Source organism: Fringilla coelebs, assembly GCF_963513975.1.
Source record: "Fringilla coelebs genome assembly, chromosome: 11".
Taxonomy (NCBI): domain Eukaryota; kingdom Metazoa; phylum Chordata; class Aves; order Passeriformes; family Fringillidae; genus Fringilla; species Fringilla coelebs.
The window spans coordinates 18,097,348-18,113,708 of NC_140037.1; the positions used below are offsets into that span (position 1 = coordinate 18,097,348).

General features: G+C 46.4%; 1 protein-coding gene across 2 annotated transcripts; it reads right to left on the reverse strand.

Annotated features, from left to right (window-relative positions):
• Positions 1 to 634: 634 nt before the first annotated feature.
• On the reverse strand, positions 635 to 16,275 carry LOC311158079 (heat shock factor protein 3-like). 2 transcript variants are annotated; one of them, XM_084213209.1, is made up of 13 exons: positions 16,104 to 16,275; positions 14,896 to 15,004; positions 13,150 to 13,277; positions 10,155 to 10,279; positions 9,220 to 9,295; positions 8,494 to 8,555; positions 7,982 to 8,063; positions 7,565 to 7,698; positions 6,528 to 6,773; positions 5,223 to 5,328; positions 4,604 to 4,669; positions 3,707 to 3,773; positions 635 to 3,151 (listed from the first exon to the last, which is right to left on the reverse strand). In XM_084213209.1, the coding sequence occupies exons 1-13, from the start codon at positions 16,239 to 16,241 to the stop codon at positions 2,820 to 2,822; spliced, it is 1,671 nt and encodes a 556-aa protein (XP_084069335.1). In that variant the 5' UTR covers positions 16,242 to 16,275; the 3' UTR covers positions 635 to 2,819. The 2 variants fall into 2 exon arrangements, with proteins under 2 accessions (XP_084069335.1, XP_084069336.1); XM_084213210.1 differs by lacking the exons at positions 9,220 to 9,295; positions 10,155 to 10,279.
• Between the last annotated feature and the right edge of the window lie 86 nt (positions 16,276 to 16,361).

The following is a 16,361-nucleotide window of genomic DNA, read 5'->3' on the forward strand; positions in this document are numbered from 1 at the left end:
CAGATTCAGCCAGCTTGTCACAGCAGTGGAGTCTGTCCACAGCTCCACATGCCAACTCCACTGTCGTGTCCTTGTCCTTATCCTGAAGAGCAGCACGTTCTGTATAAAGATCTTTTTTCTTGGCAATGGAAAAGATCAAGCTCCTTACTGCAAGGAAAATCCCACAGAAACTGTAATGCCTGTGGTGCCAGTGACCCTGGGCAGAGTCTGCACAGGGGTGCCAGATCTGGGCTTTGCCTGATGCTACAGATCATCTGGGCTGTTCCATTTCCTCCTGTTATCTCCAGTGAATATTTTAATCCACACCTTATGGGGTGAGGGCCTTTCCAGCTGGGGTCTATGGAGAATATGTGCAGGTGTGCCCTACATCTGGTGTCTTTTTCAGCACACTTGGTATTTTGAGCTTTCACATCAACCCTTTTGAAAAACCAGTCCCAGGTGCTGTTCTCCCACGCTCTGGAAACAGACACCAGGCTTTCCTCATCACCCTGAACCAGCAGCAGCTGCATCATGAGACCACGCCCCAGGAGCATGAAAGGTCTTAATTTTGGAGAAATCAGTAAACAGGTTTGGGAAACATTGGCACAAACAGGAAAACAAACAAAGAATGTACAAGAAACACAGTAACCTTTTTGCAATTCTTGAGTTTAATTACTTCAGCATGTGGGTTTTTTTGTTATTCAGTCTTCCCCTTTCCGTTGCAATCTTTCTTAGGAAAGTTGCACAAATACTTTTCCCGACCTGTAAATAAACCAGACACAAAGATTTACAAACTTTTTTTTTCTTTTTGCAATTTCTGTAAGCCTTGGTTTCTTAGCTTCTTAAGAGAGAAAGTGTATTAAAAACCCATGATGCACTCAGACCCAATACCTGACAGTGAGCTGTGCTGAGGGGAGATGACTCTGAGATAGGAGAACAGGACACTAATCCATCACAGAAGTTACAGTCCAACCAGTGCAGGGAGTCAGAGGCACAGATCAACCTCCCAAAGAACTCTGTTGTCTGCATGGTGCTGTCAAACAGCACACCAGAAAAGCCTGGCTTGCACTGATTCACTCTTGGCAAAACTGTGGCCTTTGGGAAGGAATTAACAAACCAAACCTGACCTGGGACAGATGCAACATGCTCACCTCCCCCCTCTCCCTTCAGCTCATGAAAACTTGAGACTATTCAGCCCTTGACCTCAACAAGCCAGTGAAAGAAAGACTCTGAAGGCTTGAATAAGACAAACTTGACAAAAGGCAATTCAAAAGATGGAAACAAGAAGGGTCACAAGGTAAGAACAGGTACAGAAGCACAGAAATAAAATGACACTGAAGGTGTTATACACTCAAGAGCAGGACCTTCCTCTGCAACTCAGATTTGACAGTGAAGCACAAATCCAATGAAGTTGGGCCAGCACAGGTAACATGCATTATCTAGCAGGCTTCAGAATATCTACCTTGGATTCTTGAATATAAAAGAGCTCAGCACTTATTAGATCAGGAACATTAGAGAGAACAAAGCCTGCAGGTAGCCTGAACTCCTAAAACTGGAAAAAAATTAAAGTAACTGTGCTGGCAGGAAATATCAGGTGGTATTATCCAAGGGGGTTTCTACCTGCATCCAGGCCTCTTGCAGCCCCAGCAGTTTGCTGTCACTTGAGCACAAAGCAGCTTTGAGAGGGCTGGTGAAGCTGTGACATGCTTGGTACCAGCACACAGCTTGCTGCTCCACTGACACTGGGGGTGGGCTCCACAGTGCAGCTGCTCAGAGAACTTGGGAAACAGTGCCAAAAGAAACTTTGGAGAACGACCTTCTGGTGAAGTGGACACTAGTTTATGTAAATCATTGTCAGAAGACTCAGATGCATCTGGTTGATTTGGCTTTAAGATTCCACGGGCAGAAACTGCAGCGTGAAACCTGGAGACCATACAGGGCAGGGAACAGAAGCTGCTGCCAGCAGAGACACCTTAATGTGAGTCAGTGCAAGGCACCCCAGGGCTCCCCTTCTCATTTCAGGGACAGCTGCTGGCCTTTGCTAAACATGAATCAGTCCTACTGACTATCTCCAAGGACACACAACCTGTGAACTGGGGGCAGGTTACCCCGGAACTGCCATGCAATGTGCATGAGAAATCAGCACTACACAGGAGGGCAAGCACTTCCTACCACAACTCCTACAATCCAGGGCAATGGATGTGTGCTAGCATGTTAAAAAATAATACTCCACAGTTAAATGTCATTTTCCATAGGAAAAATGTTCCCTAAACCTAGGAGCAAATCTAGGAGTATGAAAGTAATCTAAGCAGATGCAAACAATCGTAGCCAGTAACTATCAAAAAACAAAATCTCAAATTAAAAACAAAATTTAAAAACAACTTAATTTCAAACAGTAGGCAAGCCACCTATAGAAGCAGGCTCTCCAAAGAGTAAAACCCAGGTTTAAAATATTACACACCACATTACTATCCAGCTAATAAAAACAAACACCACCCCCCAACAAAAAAACCCAGCCAAACTTTACAAACAGGATACAAACAGATTTCCTCTTGCAATAAGAATATTGGATAAAAAGTTATGGAATACACTGTGGTATGTTTACAGGGTTGTTGTTCTTCCCCTCTGTCTGGTGCCTTCACTCCACCAGCTCTTGTTGTTGTTGAGCTTGTGTTCAGTTCTCCCAGATGTGCTCCCTGCTTGCAGCAAGAGAACTTCCCTTTGTCTGTGCAGAGCAGGGTCCCCAGGAAGCAGGTGAGGACCCAGCTCACACTTTTTGCTGCTCCACTCCTTCGTTGGTTATTCCATAGCACTAAGGTGGTTACAGATGTTGTATGAGTTCAAGAAATTTCTATCTCAGAGGCTTCATCTATGAAGTTAGCAACAGGACTGAGAAGCAGGAGTGGAAATAGTTTATATTCTCCATTCCCATCTTCTGGGAGGAGGGGTGGATCACCCATTCCCAGTGTGTCCAGAGGCTCGGCCTGGCTTGCTGGAGCTGCAAGTGGCACCACAGTTCCACTGGCTGATGGAGGCTGGAGAGCAGGTTTCTCCTCCAGGGGAGGCAGCAGAAAGTCTTTCGGATCGTCTGCCTTCCCCGCAGCTTCACCTGAAGGCATCTCTTCAAATAAGGAGAGCAGAGGGTTGGCCCTGTACTGGATCAGCTGCATATCTGAGGGAAAAACAAACAGTTCAAAGTGTTTCACCAACTGAAGGCTCTTATTCAAGGCAAGGAAACCTGGAGAGGTTGCTTCAAACTTGGTGCACTACAGGAAAGCCCAAGCTGGGCTGGGACAAACCCCACACCACCATGGCTGTCACAGGGAAGCCAATGCCCCTGTGCCTGGAAACATCAGTGCCTGAAGCCTACTCCAAGCCCCTGACTCTCACAGCATGCAATGGCAGCACTGCAGTGGACACCTGAGCAGCTTTGCCTCTGGGGGATCACAGCCTGTGTAGGAGATACTGCCACAAGGGCATTTCCAGATCTGCTCCCCACTGTGGCACTCGTGGGACACAGGACGGGACCTGTATTTTCTGTTTGAAAAACCTCAGGGCCTTTAAAGGCTGAGGCACAGCTTCAAGATCAGGAAGCATCACAGTCTTCACAAGCAGCTTAAGCCCAGACCAAAGAAGGAGATATTATAGGCTACAACAATTCCATTTCAGTATACAGTTTTCAAAGAGAGTGGAGCTGCCACAGAGTTCAGCGTTCCATCCTGCCCACCTTTGCTTCCTGCTGTTTCCCTCTCACTTGCTCCCAGACCTTCAGTGCTCTCTGCCAAGTTTGCCATCTGAAACAAAGCAGACAGAGAGCTAAGAGAATGTTTAACAACAACAAAATGGAAATCTTTACTGACTGGTTAACAGAATTAGATGTGAAAGGAGGAGGAAAGAGAGATAGAGCGACTGAGCAGTGATCCTGTCATTGCACACAAAAGCCAGCACACAGCAGCTCTCAGGAGGAGGCACAGTGAAATACAGACAAACTTAACTTATTAAACAAAACAAACTTCTGACTAGCAAATATTTGTTCGACCTTCCAAAACAGAACTTTATTATAATGGGTCTTGTTGGGATAACAGTTAAACATGGTTTCATCATGTAATTGAATTCTGCAGGCACTGCTTAAATATAGCTGCATTTTACATCAGTTGTAGTCAAAGCTCTTACTGGGAAATCTTAGTTTAAATATTATTTCAGGACTACAACAAAAATAACACTTGCAAGGGTACTTTTTTTTAATGGTATGAATCAATTTTAGGAACTGGCCCAAGAGAAGTAAGTTTGTGCTGAACTTCTGTGTATCTTCTCAGGAAAACCCACAGAGCTATGTTCAGAACAACTACAGTATATTGCATTACAATTTTCATTTAGTACTTTTCCTTTAAGTCTTTCTTTAGACAGGCATTCCAAGTGTATGACTGCACTAGGAATGTAGGACTGGAAATTATCTTGAGATCCCTCCTAAATTCTGACATGCCCTGGAGTCGCTGGATGAGATGAACCAGCAGTGTCACCCTGTGCCACCAACCCTGTTCCCACCCTTGAGCTGCATCAACCAAGATTCAACTCCCAGGATCACATTTGTCCTCCCCACCACAGAAGTCAATCTTACTCTTACATTTTCAATACCAGGGGGAGTTTCCATCAAGTTCATATCCAGGGCTGGCAGCTCCGGATTAAATGTCTGAAAATAAAACCAGATCATATGTCAACCAATAAAGTTCTTGAAATAAAACTGCAGAGAGCTCCTGAAAGGACTGCAGGACCCTGAGCTGCTCCTTCCACTGAAGCATGGGGACAGTGGCACCTCCATGGGCCTTCAGCTGGGGCTTCAAGCTGTGGCAGTAAACCAAGCTCACAGGAGGAGAAAAGGTTACCCTGTTTTCAGTGATTCCAGGAATACAGCTAAGTTTCACTCTATATCATCCAAATGGGTCAAATACAAGGATGTATGTCAGGATGTGATGGTATGTGATTAGGCTTGAGAAGCAGAAGTGAGGCAATTCTTCTTCCTTCCCCTCCCCACCCTTCAGTTCTGTAGAACAGGAATCCTGTATGACCTGGAAAGACTCCCAGTACTACCTTGTACACTGTGAATACCTACAAATAATTCTACTTGTAACTATTTGCTTCTCAAGATGTTTCTAACTCTTACCCATTATAACATGAACTAAACTAGCAGCATTTCATGACACAGCCTGAGCAGTATTTCTCAGGATCAGTGAGAAGACACTCACGTCACTGAACGCTTCGGCCCCGAAGTTGTACTGCTTCCCTGACAGCATTGCTTGGAGCTCTTCAAGGCTGGCATCGATGCAGTTCAGAAAATCCTGAATCTCCTCTCTAGAAAGACAGAATTACACAGCACTGTAAGGCACAGCTGGCAGGCAGGGCCTTCTCTTGCCCCACAGGGCAGGTTGCCTACAATCCAGAATAGCTAAATGGATGAAATCACATTCCCATATCACCTTTCACTCCAGTTCTTTGAGGTACAGGTACAAGGGAAGACTTCCTGAACAGCAAGCACAACTACAGCTACCAGGTCAAAATGCAGTTCCTCCTTCCATGCCTACTTCCTCCCTCATTTGGGTGTCTGGTGAATGTTCTCAGATCCCAGCCTGTACACCAGTATCTTTGTTTAAATAAAGGTCTGATGGCTTTGTCCTGGGACAATAAATGACAAGCAAAGGGCTGGAAATAATCTGGGCCTGAAGGAACTCCACCAACTTGTTGCCAAGCTGGACATGCTTCCAGGGACAGTGGGAAGGATATGAGGGACAGTGAAGAACCTGAGAAGGCAGCTGCAGGCACAGTGCCCATACTGCATTCTTGCTATGCCATGAGGTGCTCTTGTACTGAACTCCCTGCACTGAGGAACAGGCAGTTCCAAGGCACTGCCCCACATCCTGCAGTGCCCAGGAGGAAAGTTACAGCAGGGCCTTCAGACATGAGTGCTGGGACATCACCCCAGACCCTCCAACCTGCTGCTGACCACAGCAGAAGAGCTGTAGGAGCAAGGGTTAAAGCTTTGTCCTTGATACAGCTCTCCTGCAGCTACAGTGGGGCAGGAACCCACCGCCTCCACCCCTGATCCAGGCCTGTGTGATCTGACAGGGCACATGGGAAACAGCTTTGTACAAATGAGGGGCAGAGGAGGAAAGGAACAGTGAGACGACCACCAGAACAATCCACATGCAGGTCCCAGGAAGAAAGTACCCACAATGCCAGTCCAAGATCAGTGCCCTGCACCTGCTGCTTGGCAGCACCTGGCAGTGACAGCAGCAGGCTAAGGGGACACACTGACGCACGCACCAGCAGTCAGGCACGTTACCATAAAGGTGACAGGGACACTTGCACTTTCTCAATGTGTGATGCCAACACTTGGCTTTTTCAAGCCCTGGTAAAGGTGTAGAGAATTCACTTTGTCACTGACAATTCAAAAGCTAATTCCCTATGTTCTGCCAAACAACACACCCTCCAGAACTCTGACGGCATCTCACGAGGTGACAACAGCATAACACTTTTCAGAAACAAGCTCATACCTGTCCAGCAAAGGATCACTTTGGCTTCCAGAGCTGCTCTCATTCAAGATGGAGTCAATTACTGACACAGGGTCCTCTGGAGCATTTGGCTGTGCAGTGTGGAGCTCCACAGCAGCTGTGCCTATTTCGCTGGACTTGCTGACATCATTTACAGGAACTGATGGGACAGGTTCTGCACAACTTAACTCACTTGGCTGTGATACTTGACAAAGAGGTAAGCCAGGATCTAGAGCTGCCTGTGGCTCTCTAAAATGTGACCCAAACAGAAACAACACATAGAAGAATTTATCAACTGCATTACTATTCATTTCAGGTTTAGTATCTCAAATCTTAATAAGATTAGGCCAGTCAAGGATTCAAGTAACAAACTGGTCTTTAGAAAAAGCAGCAAAGTGGCAGATGAAGAATCTCTTATTACAGCTTATACAGAAACCATGTATCAGAGCAAAACATCACTTTTTCCCAGGCAAAAAGCAGCAATACAGCATATAGGAATTAGGCAGGAGGGAATCTCCTAACAGACAGACTCTGGAAAGAAAAAGACTCCAAATCAGTCCATATTTTACTCTGGCATTAACAACTAAATAGTTTTCAGTAAAATCTCTTGCCATGCAGAGAATGCCTTCCCATGGCTATGCTTAGTGAGAGCAGTATTGAAATTGGAGCTAAAACTACACATCTTGATTTGTTAGCAATCTATATACATTTTGGATTATTAGAAACCTATATATGCATTCAGGTCCCTGCTCAGTTGAAAAGTCATGTGTTCATTTGTTGAACAGACAGAAAAGCCTCAGCAAATTAAACCTGCAAATGCCCATCAGCCTGACAGGCCTCCAGGGACTCCTGAAGAGACATAAGCTCTGACAATGGCCAATGCTACATGCTGCAGAAGGAAAGCCTACAACAGGCCTGCCATGCACAAATGGACATTCAGAGAGACATTCTGATCCCCAGAATCCAGATGGATCATCAACATTAATAGAACTACCCAGTTATCAACCCAGGCATAAATACTTCATATACTTTGGACATACCTAGCTCTGCCACTTGTGTGTGCCACAGCAAGGAGGCCATTGGTGGCATTTTCCAGGCTGTCAGTGATATCTCGGATTATCAGACCTGTACCATTTCCATCCTCTTCAGCTGCACTATGTTCAGAAAAAGCCATCTGCAGATACAGCACAGAATGAGTAAACCACAGGCTCTAACCTTTCCTTTTCTCATACTGAAGCCCCATTCTCCTTGCAGCCTCTCTTTCCTGCTCACATTTCATCTGTGACCAGCTGCACTGATTTGCACGATTTTACAGCCAGCGTGTTGCTCTAAAGCTGCCCACTACAAAAGGGAGAGCATTTGATTACCAAGTTAGGGTATTTGTAGCTATAAGGAAGACTGATATCACTGTGTATCATCCTGTCCAACCCACTGCCTGTGTCCCCGGGGAGACTTACAGCTTGGCCACTCTCCACAGGGATGCGGACATACTGACGACTGTACTTGGAGGGTGAAGCACCTGCAGCATCCGTGAGAGACCTGAGACAGAGCACAGCTTTAGTTCATCCTGCCTGCCAGGGGGAAGAGCTGCAGCACTGCTAAAGACAGTAATGGTTGTCACTCTTGCCCTCCCAAGAAGCCTGGCTTTTGGGAATGCGTGTTGGGAATGGTACTGCAGGCAGCCTGTCCTACACACACACTGTGGTTTGGAAGAAGTCAGTCACACATGCACGTTTTGAGATGTACCATTTCTGATAACTGTGCTCTTTGGAATTGAAAATGTATAGAATATTCCCTTCCCACCCATTTTAGTGATAAGGAGGAAATACCTATTTTGTGCTTGACTGAACTTCCATCAGCTTTCTCAAGTTTGAATATACAAGTGATAAAAATACCTGTCACACAATAGAAACTGATTTATCCCTACAATTCACATCTGACACTGGTCTGAGACCTATCAAGTAATTACCTTTTTCTTTTGACCCCAACAATATAATTTCCTCGCATCAGACTTAGTATAAATTGAAGAATCTAAAAGGAAAGACAAAAGAAAACCAAAACCAAATGGTCAGCATAGCAATCCTAATATTAAATTCTTAATTCAGATTTTACTATAAAATGATATAGTTACATGACATAAATTAACACGTATTTAAAAAAAAAATTTGCATTTGTATTTTAAAGAACAAAGCAAGAGTTACAAACTGCATAGAAAAATTAGCCCACTTGCACAGTTGGCTTTTTTTTTGAAATGCAATATAGCAGCACAAGTCACTAGAGGATTCCAGACCAGAAACAGCTGAGGAATAAACCAGAGAAATTTTTTTCCAGCGTGCAAACTCCTACAGTTTCTGTGTTCCAAGTTCACTTCTCAAGTGGTCTAAGTGTATCCAGGTCCAAGATCTTTCACAGACTCCATTCCATGTGCCTGCAATCTCTCAAGTTCTGGGCTCCTGTTACCATGCACTGTCTCCACACACTGACATCCTACTATGACTTTTCCTTAGTGCTTTGCTGGTGGTTCTTTACTGTGCTACTTCTGGGACACTCAGGAACTGTGACCATTTTCTTTATGCTGTATTAATACAGCCTGTTCAGCTCTGTGTCATTTGTCATTCTACATAAGCAAAGAATGCCATGAAGTATCACAGAGGCAGGAATAAGGATGGTAGCACTGAAGATGCTGCAATGGTACCTTAGACAGCAGCTTCTGTTGTTGACTGTGCTTCTGCCTTAGAACTGCCACTTCTTTCCACAGGGCCTTATTTTCTCTGCAATGCAGAATAAATCAGAAGACAGAGGATGAACAGAGTTTACTTTATATGCTCTAGTTTTACAGCTTTCAAACTTTTAGAGTACCTTGCAGAACCAATGGCAACATTCCCTCTGTGGATAGCTAACCCTCAGGTAATTCGAGCCACTAACATAAACTCTGGGTTAACTCCATTTTCCATCAGCAGCATGAAACACTCACTTAAAAAGGACACCCTCATCCTCTGCTGCTCCACCAATAATCTCGATCTGAGGTATTCCTTCAAAGCCTCAAAGCTGTACAATAAGGACTTTGTGTTACACTCAGCCTGTTTCCAAACACTGATAGCCTTGGGGCAGACCTAAAGGTGGTGTTCAAGGGGCTTGGCTTTTTTTTTTTTTAAGGAACAGAGAGAGAGAAAGGTATCTCCTGGACTCTGGTTGATATCTGCTGGCACACCAATGACCTGAATGAATTATCAGTGCCTATATGAAGGGGATCTGAGAGAACAGAGATGAGGATGTGCAAAGTCCACTTCCAGTTAGAAAGAAAACAAAACATTAATTGTCCCTCACTGCATCCAACCCTGTTTGTACTCAAAAAGTGAAATGCTTTTATTGACCTAAAAAACTACTACAAGTGCTGGCAACCAGAGCAAAATCTCAAGGCAGCCAACAAACACCCAGTCTAAATCGCCAGTCTGTAACTGAATTACAAAACCAAACAAGATTCAGAATGTTGTGTGGGGTAGAATGGGCATTCCTAGGAAAAAATATAGCTTCACCTGTTTCCAGTTCAAATGAAACCCATATTTAGCCAATCTCCATCAGATATAAGCAACATTCAATGCATAAGCACCCCGAAACAGCCGAGTCTACCTCTTCATGTTAGCCAGCCTGACATCCATGTTGTTCTGCTGCTCTCTCATCTCCTGCACCTCAGACAGGACTTTGTGCAAATCCTCTGTGCAGACCTTGAGATCCTCAGTTCTCACTGCAGACACCTGGAATAGGTACACATGCTTTACTACAAACAGTGCATGCTCCTTGCTGCAGGGAAAGTGCAGCCAGTGCAGGGCAGGACCAAGCCTCATACAAGACTGCAATTCTTACACGGCACAAAACACCACAACTGCTACAGGTGACAATCCTTAGGACAGGCTGCACTGTATGAACAAAACAAGATGCCAATGAAAACATGAGATTAGCACTTTGTACCTGGAGACAGTAGATTCATGACTGTAATTCACAATAAAAACCACTCACTGCAAAGGCCATTCCCTGGGGGTTCCCTGCCAGGCCTGGTGACAGTTTGCCCTCTAGTGTCACAGAGTGAACACCAGCCAAAAAAACCCACAGCTGAGAGTGGAAGAACAACATGATCATATTCCTTCTAGGTGTAGGTAAATCTGCCAGCAAAGGAGTAATAAATTTTCAGTAAGTTACCAGGAGATGAAGGTGTCTAGTTAGATGCATCCTACTCAATCTGAAAATTTATCCCACACCAATTGAATTGCAGAGTCCCCTACTGGCATCTCCTCTGCTACCTCTCTGCTCAGTGACATTCCAAAGTTGTGGAGACTTGTCTGCTGAAGGAAGAGTCCAAACCATTCTTCTTCTCTCAGCACAATCTGTGAATGCTGTTGCTTCAAATGATAGTGGAAAAGCCATCAGAGAGCAAAAAGTTCACCATCTCCTTCCTGCACTTCTATATTAAACATTTTCCAGTTCCTTCAGCAACTCTCTCTGCAGCAGAAGCATTGCTGGCTGCAACACAATTCAGGACTTTGAAAAAGACAGGTTTATAGTGCATCACATGCAGATGTCTGAATGACACATCCAGGTTTTGTGGACATAACTTTGAACATCATTTTGCCAAATACTGACTATAATTGAGCCACATGGAGTCGTACCAGGTGTCCCTCCCAAGCTACAGCCTGCTGGGAGTTTTCTTGTTACTCTGCTAAATTCCAAGGAGGATGTGAAAGCACTCATGTGGATTCCATGGGGGAGATGAAAGCACCAATGTGGTATTGGCCTGCTGAGGTGTGAGGTAACTCTTGGGCAGGTTGGCTCACACATCTTGCCTTCCAAAGGGGAGTGAAATGGTCAGAAATGAACTGATGGTGTTATAAACTAACATCCCATCCCTTTGTGCTGGAACAGAACACAGCTGTTTTGCAATCACTTCTCAGACATGACTAATTACTTTCTTGACACAATTCCATGGTGCAAAGGATGGACTGAAGGGTCTGACAGTTCTCCTCCCTATCTACAGTCTAGATGCTCTGCTGTTTGCTGCAGTTAATAAATTACGCTAATGTACACAGGGTGCATCCCAAATGGAATTCAATGCGGTCTGATTTCTCTTCAGCACATCACCCCTCTTTGGGAAGACAACCAAAACTTGTAGAAGTGGGTGGAAATTCCAAATGCAGCCAGCTAGCCTCCAAAAAAACAAGGGTCAGTATAAATTCTGCCCAAGTAGAAGGAACTTCTCTTTAGAGTCCCCAGCTGGCTAATCAGGGTGTCCAGTCCCTGGGTGCTGAGGCACTGGCACAGGCTGCCCAGGGAAACTTGGCTGTCCCATTCCCATCCCTGGTTGGATGGGGCTTGGAGCAACCTGGCCTAGTGAGAGGTGTCCCTGCTCATGGCACTGGGTGAGCTCTAAGATGCCTTCCAACTCAAACCAGTCTGGTATTCTCTGAAGACACACAGGTATCTGCACACTAGCAGAGCTAAAAGTGAAAGGGAAGAAGTAAAGCAAGTCCTGCATTCAAACCTGCATTCCAGACAGAGGCTTGAAATACAGTTTATAGCCAATACTGGAATATGGCCCCATTCCAGGCAGTAGAAGAGCAAGGAAATTACTGACTGCTTTACAAAAAAAATTATTAAACATTTCCTGCACAACAAAGAATATCTTTCACCAACCTATTCAACACTTCACACGAATATCCTTGGCACTGAGCAGAGCTTTTGTCTTCCCATCTAGAACACTCCACCCAGTGCACCACCCCTGGGACACATGGTGCCACACCTGACGTCAGGGTGCACCTGCCCTGCCAGGCGTGCAGGCTGGGACACGCTGGTCACAGCAGCAGGGGGGGACAGGCCCCAGGCAGTGCCACTCCATCGATCCTGGCTCCCAGCAGGGGCAGCTCAGTGAGGAATCAATCCAAACATCATTGCGGCTCTCCAGCCTACGCTGGGCTTTTATTACCCTGGGCAATGCAGCTACACCTGACAACAGCCTAAAGAAAAGATTCTGCTGTTCAAATGTCAATGTGATGTATCATGATACTCTCTTCCTCAGGATATTATGGGCTGTAATGTGCCAATAGAGGATAAGTATCTGTGCAGAAACAGGTCAGACAAGGCCTGAACGTACAAAAGAAAAGCAGAAAGTGCTCATAAGGATGTAGCTTAGCGGCAACACACTTTTGGAGGAACAATGTAATTTAAGCAAACTCATCCAAATGAACTGGTTACTGATGTCTTTGCTAATTTTTAATGAGTGCCAAATGGGAGTGTATTTTCTTTTGCTTCTTTTACTTTGTGCCTTTCTGGGAGTTGCAGATGCTGACAGAACTGCAGACCATGCTAAGCTGCAATGAGGGATATGAACTCTGTGGAGAAGGGCTGTGGTTTGATGATAATACAGAACATGGTCCTACTCCAGTTCACAACCAAGAGCAGAGCAGGTTTTGTTGAAGCACTGGCACAAGGAGGCCCAGCCAAGCACTGGCCTGGCATTGTGAGGGAGCTACCTTGGTTCCCATGGTATTTGCTGGCTGTGTTTGGAACACCCATATGACCTCCTGATAAGGCACTTTTTGTAAATAAGTGAAGTAAACATGTGCTTAGACTATACCTTGCGCTTGATGTTCTCCAGTAAATGTGCCTTCCCTTGCTTGAAGAAAGGGTGCTGGAACTCAATGACTGAGCTTTTCTCTGCTGTAATGATACCATTCTCCAGAGCAATCACCTTCCTGAAACCATCTGTGGAGAGGAAATCAACAAAGACATTTCTTACAGTTGAAAACTGACTTGGAATACATACAGCTTAAGAAAAGTCAATGCTACCAAAACACCCACTGCACTACAGTTACTGGGAGCAGAAACTATGAAAAATAGCAAAGGTAGCCTTTCCTGGTGCTCAATGGTTTCACTGCTCTGATCTTCTCAGCTAGAGGACGGTACCACTGCCTGCCCTTGGCAGGCTGCACAGGCAGCTGCACAGCAGAGGCCAGCCATGACCAAATCATCACAGCCACATAAAAGCCTTCACAACAGTTAGTTAGAAATAAGATTTATTACAACATCTTGAATAGAATCATGTCCTCCCAGTGAATGCAGAGGAATGGTACACTTTCCCTTTTATCCCTGATAACTACACATCAAAACAAATGCTGTCATGTACCACCATGATCTATAGAATAAAGCAAGGCAGAGAAGTTAATTCCTTGCCTGCCTATGCAAACACCTGCAGCAGAGCACTTTCTTCATACTAGACTGCCTGCACAAAGTAAGATATTGCCAGTTCTAATTCCATCACTGCTCAAACACCACAGGATAGATGCATGATTCAGCTGACAGGCCAATCCATGTCTCTCCTCAGTCAAGGTTTTAACACAATTAATGCACTCCAACTATTATTAGAAAGCCAGGATAGATCCAGCAGGAAAAGGAGGCTGCCACTACATTGTACAGTTACATAGGAGTATTTGCTTTTTTTTCATTTATCCTGGCTACAAGGGAAGAGACAATTATTTCTTTGGATTTTCCTCTGTCACTCAAGTGATGGATCTCACAAACACAAGCACAGGACACAAACAGAAGCATCTACCCTCTGCCCAAAGACTAAACAGATGGGCTACAGGTTATGAAACCTACACAGGCATCAGCTAGAGAGAACAGGCAAACCTGTTGGGAAAGGATAGAGAGCTTCTCCCTCTCAGTCAGAAATTCTAAGGCAGCACCTCCCATGCTGTTTGTCCCTCCACTGGTTCCAGAAGCTTCTGCAGTTACTCCAGTTGGTTGCTGCAGCCCTGCATGCTGCACTGTGCCCTTGAGCCACCCTCACTGCACCCCTCTGCGTGGTCACACCGCACATGTGCTATGCAATGCTGCCACACGATGCTCTCAGGTTGAGCAGAGAAAACATAATGAGAAATGTCGTGCAGCTTGGCCCACCAGCAGGAGTGATCCGGTTCCAACATAGCAAAGTAGGCAAGAGCAGTGGTAGCCCCAAAATCCAGGCAATTTTTTTTCCCTTTCTAGGTGTAAGGGTGCACACACAGCCTCTTCTCCCATGGGTACACACCTGTTTGCTGCAAGAGCAATGCTGGAGCTCAGGGAACCTCACGCTACCTCTAGGCACCAGCACATATTCTTACAGCTGTTATTCAAAAGCACTTGCAGCTAATACACAAAAACCCAACACTAAACCATGCTCTACCATCAGTCTTTTCTTTTGTAAAGCAAACTTAAGGCCAGAGCTCAGGTTTTCAGGGATGAAAAACTTGCCAAGTCCATTTGCTTGTTTAAAGAAATGCAAACCAAAGCCCAGTAGCCATGAACTTGGCAGACAGAGTGCAGAGGAAGCGCTGATGCTTACACATGTTGAGCTGCCGTATGAAGCTGGAGATATTGTTGTGTTTGAAGTACTTGGGGAGCAGCTCCTTGGCAAACCTCTGCTCATCCAGAATGCAGAAATTCTCGCCATTCTAGGAAACAAGCAGAAGTAACAGTCAGTGAATAAGCACAGCTTTTCTAAGGTGTTGCTCTTAAGTGAAGATCATAAATCAGCAAAGATTGTTCTGACAGCAGAGAAAGGCAAAAGACTTCACCAAGTGAACTGTCTGTAGGAACTCTTGGGACTGGACTAAAGAGTTTGCGTTCAAAGACACAATTACATAGAACACTTCTACTGAACTGGGAATTTCCTTAAAGTCCTGACACACTGATCTTGGTCCAAAGCAAAATTTTTCTAAAAACCCGCTCCCTTTGTCCCCAGTAAACATAAGCATTGCACAAGCCCAATGGAATTCATGCCACTAAAGAGATTGCATCTCCTTTCATCAGCCTGCCCAGCTCCTGACAAGATTCTTCCATTGTACGTGCTATGTCATCACTAAAAATAACCACGTAATGTTGCTCAGTTACCGAAAGTTCAGACAACACAACCCAGCGGTGACCAGGGGTAAGTGTGACACCAGCAGTGCCAGATTTATCAGACGCTCAAGACCAAACTTCCTGGAAACAGGAAGAGCTTTTTGCATCACTTTTATATTGTTCATGAAGAGGACAAAAATACTGCCTTTCTTTTCATCTTTGTCTTTGTAAAGGGCAAACGGCTGGGAAAAAAGTGGAGAAAAATCCTACGGATTTAAAACGACAAGGAAGAAAACCAAACACAGTGCGTGTCTGGTCAGTGTGTCCGCGCCCTATGCCCGCGGGGCCCATCCGTCCCCGCTCCAGAAGGAAAACGGACAGTTAATGGCTCCTGACAGCGTCCTTGCACCGCTCGGAGCCGCTGCGCGGGGATTCGGGACTGTCCCCGGGGATGTCCCGCTGCGCCATCCCGCCGCGGGCCGCCCGCGGGGGGGCCGGGCAACGTGGGAGGGCCCGGGCACGGCCCCGCGCACGCCGGTCCGCTCGCACCCCCACAAGCGGGGCGGGGAGGCGGGCTGGGCACGCTCCGGGCAGCCGGGGACCCTCCGCCACCGTCCGCCCGCCGGGCTCCACAGCCCCGGCCCGGCGCCCCCACCACCCTCGAGCCCTTCGCGCGGGCCTCCCCGGGCCGGGCCCGAGCGGCCACCTCACCCTGCTCCAGCAGATGACGTCGTCGCTGTCCGGATCCTCCAGCAAGGCCCAGAGCTTGGCCAGGAAGCCGGGCACGGCCCCGGGGCCGGGCGCGCCGGGGGCGGCGGGGCCGCGGGGCAGCGCGGGCGCCTCCCGCATCCTCGGACCGCGACGGGCCGCGCGAGCGGGGACGGGCCGCGCGGCGCCGCGCGACGCAGCGAGGGGCGGGGCCGGCGCGCGGAGCAGCCGCTGATTGGCGGGAGCCGCCAAACCCCGCCC